The following is a 9,004-nucleotide window of genomic DNA, read 5'->3' as shown; positions in this document are numbered from 1 at the left end:
GCCCTGGGGGGTGAAATCCTTAAAAAAAAAAAAAGAATAGGTTGACATCGTACCTATTAAGTAATATGTTTCTAAACCTGCTTAAAGTAAGTATTAAACCTTATTAGTGTGAATTCCTCAAGGGTAGACACCATGCCTTATTCCATTTTGTATTCCAGCACCTGGTACTTTGCCTGGTACTTGCTAAGTGCTCAGCAAATGTTAAATATTTCAATATTAAAAACTAAATGAATGTCAAACACTGACAGAGATATTTCAAGTCATTTATTTCTCCTAGGCTTTGCCTAGTAGAAGGCAGTGACAGATAAGTGCTGGCCAATGCACCTGATCCTGAGACAGATCAGACTTGGGTGCAAAAGTGCAGAAGTCCTGAGGCTTCCCAGTCTTTGATAACAAGGAGACTCAAAATGATATTTGTAATTCTATGTATGACATTAGTATGAATGCAAAAAAGGATACAGACTTCCACTTTAGTGAATCAAAAGTACTTTTCTATAATTGTTCTACATGGGATTTTATTCCACAGCTAATTTTATACACGAACCATTTCATTCACTTGTACATTCACTTATTTATTCATCCCATATTAATGGGGGCCTATCTGTTGCTATTATTCTGCAAAGATTTGTTTAATCTGATCAATGGATAGTTAAGTGTTCAAAAGGTCCCCATCCCCTGGAAAAGGACCCGACTAGGCAACAAAAGATGTGAAATCACCATTTTGTAGAGACAGATGGAAATTGTAGACATAAGATCTCCATGGTTCAGAATTAACTAATCCAGTGTATTTCAAAATGTGTTCTGCATTGGGTAAAATCACTTAACGGAAAACTATTAAATATAGAGATGTCTCGGATCCACATACTAGGTCAGAATAACTTCCTGAGCAAGCTCTGGTGATTTAACTGTACTCAGTTTGAGAACTATTGACCAAAGGTGTCTTGTTAATAGGACCTATATGCAATAGCTGAATATAATATGGCTTTCCTCACATCTCTACAAAAGTAAGATGTTACTTGGCTGGTTTTAAGACATTTAGAAATAGTGTAAATATGGCTCAAAATTGCCAGTTCCCCAGATCAAAATTTCACTTAATAAAAGTAATCATCCTCTTCTTTACCTAACCCCAAATAAACCCCTGCATTTAAAAAAGAAAATAAAGTAAACCTATCCTTAAGAAACTCACAATTTAGAAGCAAACTACTACAAAATATTTGTTATTGAACCTTGGTATATCACATTCAAACCCTTCTCCATTTGAAAAACAATAAACAATTGTCAACTGTGAAGGGGAGCTCTGGACCATGCAAACCCGGACTAACTATTTTTCTACTCTGTTCCCACAGTGCTGCCATTCAGCTGGGCCCCAGTGACCTTTTCCTTGCCTCATCCCCAAACTGATTCCTCTTCTTCCCAGGGGACTTTTACTCACTTTCTGAATTTTCCTAATCTGGTCAGAGAGTGTATCTAACAGGCGAGTTTTCAGGAAGTCCATCACCTTGACAACTCGGCCATCAATGTAGCAACTGGAATAAAAATAAAATAAGAATCAGATAAAATCTTGAGCAAAATACTACATACACTTCTCTAGTCAGAGGTGTCTGTTGCCTGAAGAAACCGTCCAGGGTTCACTTGGGTTCTTATATCCTAAAAAAGTTTGATCCTGGGTACTTTTCAAATAAATAATACACTTTTTACTTTTTCTTCTTTTTAGACTGTATTAAATTCATTGGGGTGTCATTGGTTAATACAATTTTATAGGCTTTGAGTGTACAATTCTATAATATATCATCTGTATATTGCATTGTGTGTTTACCACCCAAAGTCTAGTCTCCTTTCATCTCCATTTGTGGGCTAATATTGTGATTTTTTTCAACCTTTGTCACAAGAAACTTCATTGCTTACTCTATAGAAAGAGACAGGAATCCATAAAACAATGGAGAATGGAGAAATGGAGAAAAGGGTAATGGAGAAAAGGTTACATTCCCCCCACTAGGAAATGTAATTTAACACTCATTCCATATCACCCCTACCCATACCTTAAAGTAATAAAAGTATGTGAGGTTTGAAAGAATACTCAAACATTTTTATAGGTTTCCACACTTATAAATAAGAAAACAAACACCAACCACAATAATGTGATTTAGTGTAGTGAGTGTCTTCAAGGTTTCATCTCCAGTTCACTTCCCTGGGCAAAGTTTCTTGTGGTCAACTTTCTCTTACTACCTTCAAAGTAAATGAATAGTGAATGAATGAATAAAGAAACAAACAAATGAGTCAGATAGATTAAAGTCCAGGAGCCCTCTCTTAAAATAGTGAGAAGGCACTCATGGGTGTGTCCAGGTTTTGTCAGGTAGCTTCAGTGAAACATCAAGTTGTGCTGATACTACACTGTGAACATTTGACTCCAACAGTTGCATCCAGCTTTGTGAGTACATTCTTCGTGAATTCTTATTCAAAGTCGAAGTTGAGACTGGCCCAGGATTAAGTGACTTTCATTATCTCAAACCTCCCCACCCCTCTCTTTGCAAAATTCCAAATTAAATCCATTTAAATAATGCTTATGACTCTTGGGTGCCTTTTCCAACCCACTCAGGTCTTCTTGGCTGATGGTTAATGATAGACTATTCATTTTAAATGAGACATCAACCTATCAGTACATATTATTGACCTATGTGAAAATTCTTTTTTAATTATAAATTCCCATACCAATGTATGATGTAGTAGAATGGTTAACTCTTTCTTTAATTATAAAGCAGGTGCTTTGGTTGAAGTGAAGGTGGGAGATGAACTCCACCCATTCAGCCCCCCTCACCACCTCAGACATTTCCACAGAATCCAACATAGGTATGTTGGAAAGAGTATGAGTTTGGGAGCCAGAGATATCCGAGTTCAGATTCCAAATCAGGTATTTCCTATCTAAGTGATCTTGCACAAGGCAGTTGGCCTCTATCAGCCTTAGTTTTCTTATTCTTAAAAGAGAGGGAACACGTCTACTTCTCAGTATTAACTGAAAATTAAGTACATAAACCTATAGTGTCTGCACACAGTAGGAACTCAACAACTCTTAGGTTTTTGTTTTTTTCTTCTTCTAATTTCTCTAATTTTCAGCTCACAAAGATGGGGTCATACACAATATGGGACTGATTAAATTAGTGTGAGTATAGAATTCTAAAAGTAGAATTGTATCATCGGGTACATGCTTTTGAAAATTTTTGTGGTTACTTATTTTAGGGAATAAAACAAAAACAATGACATGACCTTTCACCTCATTCCTGGTACAGATGCTCAAGTACAATAAACATTTATAATGTGCAACACAGAGTGCTAGGCATGTCCATTACCTCCTATTAGTACTTCACTATTAGCATCCCTGATTTTTTAAAAAAGCTGTGATTACACAGCATATGACATGAAAGCCAGGCATATTAAAACATAGTGTTAAAATTAAAAATAATTCATGCAATTTTAATCTAACTCATACTGAAGAACATGAATAGGTGTTGCTATTTTACATGATGACTAGGTATATGGTAAAAATGCACTGTAATAAATGTTCTTTTATGTTTTAATCAAATATATTATAGTTTCCTCTTTTCTCTTTGTTAGCTCCAGTATCTATTTTAAACATCAAAGTTTATAAATGTTGCTGGCAACACATACAATTAAACACTTATTGAGATAAAAAAATGCCAGATGTACTTTTTCAATGTACGCCCTCCTATCCCACACAACCCACGGTCCAGTCCAGGGTGAGGGGCTCTTCACTCTTCCCCTCCTTCCTTTTGTTTCTTTTCTCAAGTACACAGAACTTGGAGTTAGAAAACGTTAGTTCAATCCCAGCTTATCACTTATATGATTATTGTGTTTCCCCTTCTTTAAAATTGTTTTAACAAGAAACTATAGTATTTTTATAGGGCTACTGTATCCATCAAATCAGAAATCAAAATGCTGGGCACAGAATCTAGCACATAAAAGGAATTCAATGTGCAAATCTAGCCTTCAGATTACTTAAGAGCCAAGGTGGCAGTAAGCTAGACTGTAACACCATGGGATGGGGTGAGCAGGGGAGCATCTGTCTGGGGAAGGAGAGCATGTTCATTCACTGTAGGATTTGGAATGGGGGAAGTATGGAGCAGCAGGAACAGACAATCCCAGTAGGTGGGAGGCAGAGGGAGGGATGGAGTGTTGTAAAACTATGGAGCTTAAAAAGACCTTTATGGTCATGTGGTCTGAAGTGTGTTAGCTTGCTACAACATCCCTGAAAAGTGATTATGTGGGACAGGGAACCCACTATGAGTACTGTTCCACCATACTACAGCTTGAATCCACAAAAGGCTCTTCTAACATGGGTCTAAAATATGCTTCCTGTTATTGTTCACTCAATAGCTATTTGCTTAGACCCAAGAAATAGTCCAATTCCTCCTTCATTTAACATGTAGGGGGAGAATGCCCATAAAAGCTTTGACTTAAACTTTTTAGAGCCTGTTGTTGGCTCCACATTTAACCTAACAAGCTGGATTCAATCATTCTGAGTTGATCTCAGGCTTTTCTGGGGCTGTGAATTATATTGGAGCAGGGGAGAGCTCCAAGCAGGAAATGCGTGTGACAAGGTTATCTTATCTCAACAGTGCAGGTAAGAAGGGATTTGGGTCTAAGTAAGGGAGTTCATGGAAAGATGTAAAAGTCAGAGCCTGTAAAGGAAGAACTAATAAAATAAAACTTCTGTGGAGTGTAAGAAAAAGAGGAAGGGAGCCAGTGATGACCACGAGCTTATGAGAGAGAATATTTTGGAGAATACTGCTGTCAAGGACACGCAGGCCAGTCAGACTAGGTTTTAGGTTTGTCAAAGGAGATGAAAAATGCTGTTTGAACTATCAAGGATGCAGAGAATATCAAAGAGGGAATATGCAACAGGTAGTTGGGGAAATAAAGAGGAGGTACAGAGAAGAGTTATGACAGGTGATGATGACGTGGGTGTCTTTTTCAGTTTATAAGTAATAAATGGAGCCATGGATATACGTGAACTCTTCAAGAGAATAAAATAAGTTAACAGAGATGAAAGTCACCCTCTAAAATGCTTCTCAAATATGACCCTGGACATTGTCTCTACCTTTGACTCCGCTAAGAATCCCTTCCATCCCCAACCTGACCAACATGGTGTCTTTTTAATAACCTCAGTCTGAATCAAATTCACATTTGGATGTCAGAGGAAGCCCCATAGTATGCTGAGAAGTTTCAGGAACTTTCATTTGCAACCTTAAACCCACATTTATAATGTACTGTGGAAACAGAAACTTTGGTCCCCCAGAATTTAATATCACTTTTAAGAGGGGATAATTTAACCATATGTATGAATCTGATAAATACCTAAGCCCATTTTTGGGAACACTTGAACATTTAGCTTGTTGTACTTAACCCCTTAGAAACTGCTAACAAAGCATTCAATGTCAATAATCATTGGTTATTTAAAAATCCCTGCCTGTTACAGAGCTTTGGTTCACTGATAGTGGCTGCCTGTAGTAATGGGCCCGGGATATCATTTATATTTGGATATGAAGGAGGTGGGATAACCTGTGGTAACAATTTGGTAGAGTTAATTATTAAAAATGATGAAGATGGTGATTTCTCAATAAGACTAGGTAAAAGCAGAACTGAATTCCAACTGACTATCCAGTGACCTGGGGGCAACTCTCTGTTTTCTCTGCTTTTCTCATTATGATGATAAATATAACTCTTAGCTACCAATCAGTCTCTCTACAAGAGTTAATTAATTTAGTAATGGCTACAAAGGTATCAGAAGACTAAATAAATCAGAGAGGAAAGGAAGAATAGAGGGAAGGAAAGAAGGGAGATAGAAAGGAAATCCATCAATTAGAGGTACGTTGACATCTTCTACATAAACCCTGGCACAATGGTTGGTTCTAGAAATACTAAGACTGATACTTTTAGGCAAGTCATACTGCTCCTACAAGACATCTTGAAATTTCAGCATCTCTTAGGTTCCCTCCACAGTGACTGAGCTGTTCAACTAAAGTTGAGGCCAAGAGAGACTGTACGGAAACAACCTCTCTGTGAAGTATTCCAAATTCCATGAGGTTGAAACCTTTCTGTGTGGACAAATAGTCTGCCTCGCTCAATACCAGCAACCATCACCCCTTCTTCTGCTGGCCTGTAGATTAGCAGTTCACATCAAGCACACATCTGGGGAGGTAGCAAAGATGGCAGAATATACAAAGTAAATGGAGCCATTTACCAACTCTCTTGCCCTCAGTTTAAAATGTTATTTCCAGTTTAATACCTTTCATCTTAAGTAAAGTTTGCCCTGTATTTGTTTATTGCAAAAGAAATAAGGTTAATTATAGAGAAGTTCAAAAATACACAAACAACATTAAAATATAATAATGAAAAATCACTGATAAGCCCAACACCTAGAGAGATCCATTAATATTTTGCTGTATACCTTTTCATAGCTTTTCATAGTGAACACATAAAATTTCCCATAATTAGTTATTAAAAAAAACTTATTCCAGATGCTATCCTATGAGCATATAAACTTAGAACTGTCCCCAACTAGACTCCCAAGCCCATCTCATTGGGATACTGACAGAAACATTAGAGACTCCCTGGCATCAAATCATCTTCCTCTTCCTCCAATTCCATTCTGTTCATTTAGGGAGCCTCTGCCAGAGGCAGGTCTCATCTTTCTGTTGCTCGCCAGGTTCTAACCCTGGCTCCCCTTCCCCCTTCCCCAGGACCCTAGATTCAGTCTTCAGCATTGTACTACAATTAGCCACTTATATCATCAGCCTCTTAAAAATTTAATGAGGAGAGTTCCTTGGCTCCAGTAGCAGCTGGTTTTGTTTACCTGGCTCTTTACTTTAAAAGGAAAAACCTTTGCCCCTTCCTATCTGACCCCTTCTTTTATTTCAGGTAATTGCATTAGTGCTGGCTTCCCAATGCTCAAGAATTTCCGGACCTATTTTGCCGCCTGCTGCTTTTCGGGAGGGGGTGCAGTCTGCTCCGAATTCTAACACCCAGCCTGCTGACTGGGCAGGTAATTCCATAAAACTGGGGCCTTCCCCATTGAAGGGGGGAAAGCTTGGATAATCATTAGAACCCTGTTGACCTATAAAACCTATTCTGACACTTGAAGCCAAACACTGGAGAGGCTGACTTGAGTCTCTCTAAAGCTTTATAAATTGTATTTGCCCCTCCTCCAAAGGCCCTCACTCTGGTTTCCTGCTGGGTACATTCTTCACACTTGCCATTTGGTTTTCTTCCTGAGGCTCCATTATTCTTGATCTTCTTTGCAATGGGTCAACCCTCCTCTCTTGTGTTCAGAACTACTGTGGGCAAGTAAAGCTTATATGAAATGAACACTGTTACAAAAAAAAAAAAAAAGATCATACAGAATATAGATGTTTCTTTGACTTTCTTAAACCAGTTCCTGTAAAATCCATACAGCTGATTAAAGGGTTGTGGTTCAAGAACTTCTAAGAGTTGGTACTCTGAAAGATGTTATCATTGAAATATGGTGCAAGTAAAGGTCAGTGTTGTGGGCAATCTCACAGGCACATAATGGGTGCTCGGAAAAGACATTAAATGAGGCCCTGGCCAGGTAGCTAGCTCAGTTGGTTAGAGCATTGTCCTGATACACCATTGCTATGGGCTCAATCCTCAGTCAGGACACATACAAGAATCAACCAATGAATGCATAAATAAGTGGAACAACAAATTGATGTTTCTCTCTCAAATCAATGTTAAAAAAAAACACATTTAATGAAATCATGACTGCTTGTATAATCCAACCCATAATGAGCCAAAAGATTGGTCTTGAAGCTTAAGGGCTGTTCTAAGGGCCCCATTTTCTTGATCTTTCCTCTCTCCTAATGCCTTGCATACTTTTGGTCCTGAATCCAGGTCATTCTTCCTCAAGAGCCCTGTCAGTGTATGTGGAGACACTGTCTTTTGGCAGAGGCTCAAACAGCTGGCCCTTCCTTGACCCTTGCAGTGCTGAGGAGAGCTCTACAGGAAGCACAGAAGGGCGGGGTGGAAGTCATCTGCAGCTCCAGCCACCGGAGTGGGCTCTGAGGGGGGCACCTCAGCGTAGTACCAGGTGATGGTACCTAAAGTGTGGGCAGGAGTGGATCCATGTGTTTTGGGGCTGAAACTTAAATAAATTGTGGGACCCTCTAAGAAAAAGGAATCAAAAGTACAAAACACAAAATTAGGTACAAAAGTAAATATTAATTTAGAATGATAAAGTAAATCACAACAAACTCCCAGAAACTTAAAGAATCAAGTCCCTCCAGCCCCCACCCCCCCGTCCCTCCTGCACACACCTTTTTTTAAAAAAAAAATATATAGTTTTTATTGATTTTAGAGAGGAATGGAGAGGGAGAGAGAGAAACATCAATGATCAAACATCATTAATCTGTTGCCTCTTGTACACCCCCACATTCGCCTCACACACACACCTTTTTTTTGTTTCTGAGAGCTCTTCTGGCAATTTACCAGAAATGCTTACAGAACAAGGCTTCCTGATACAAGCAGCCCCTTACCACCTAGCTAAAGTATCCAGGTTCCAAAATGATGCAAATGTCTGAAAAATAAATCTACCCCTGTTAGTAATATCAAGGGATACTTTCTGGTCTTATGATTCTCAGAAAAGGACCAAAATATGAGTAAATACAGTCATCCTCCACATGACATTTTAGTCAATGATATGCATATACGATAGTAGTCACATAAGATTACTAACGAGCTGAAAAATTCCTATCATTTAGTGACATCGTAGCAAGTTGTAACATCATAGCACATTATGGCACCTCACCTGTTTGTGGTGACGCTGGTATAAACAAACATATTGCTCTCAATCTTCTAAAAGTATAGCACATTATATAATACTTAAGTATATAATACTTAATGATAATAAATGACTATGTTACTGATCTATGCATAATTCCAACATCTCTGTCATATCTGACTATAGTTCTGATGC

At 38.3% G+C, this 9,004-nt stretch overlaps 1 protein-coding gene across 1 annotated transcript in view; it reads right to left on the bottom strand.

The window, feature by feature from the left end:
- The window catches only part of LOC102764410 (inactive heparanase-2), a 136,292-nt gene extending 134,772 nt beyond the window's left edge, over positions 1 to 1,520 (bottom strand). The window contains exon 1 of the mRNA XM_015559363.1: positions 1,433 to 1,520. Coding sequence (XP_015414849.1) covers positions 1,433 to 1,495 — 63 coding nt within the window. The 5' untranslated portion in view covers positions 1,496 to 1,520. The remainder of the gene's footprint in view (positions 1 to 1,432) is intronic.
- Between the last annotated feature and the right edge of the window lie 7,484 nt (positions 1,521 to 9,004).

This window comes from Myotis davidii, unplaced genomic scaffold, assembly GCF_000327345.1.
Source record: "Myotis davidii unplaced genomic scaffold, ASM32734v1 scaffold332, whole genome shotgun sequence".
Classification (NCBI taxonomy): Eukaryota; Metazoa; Chordata; class Mammalia; order Chiroptera; family Vespertilionidae; genus Myotis; species Myotis davidii.
This window is presented reverse-complemented; position numbering and strand designations above follow the sequence as displayed.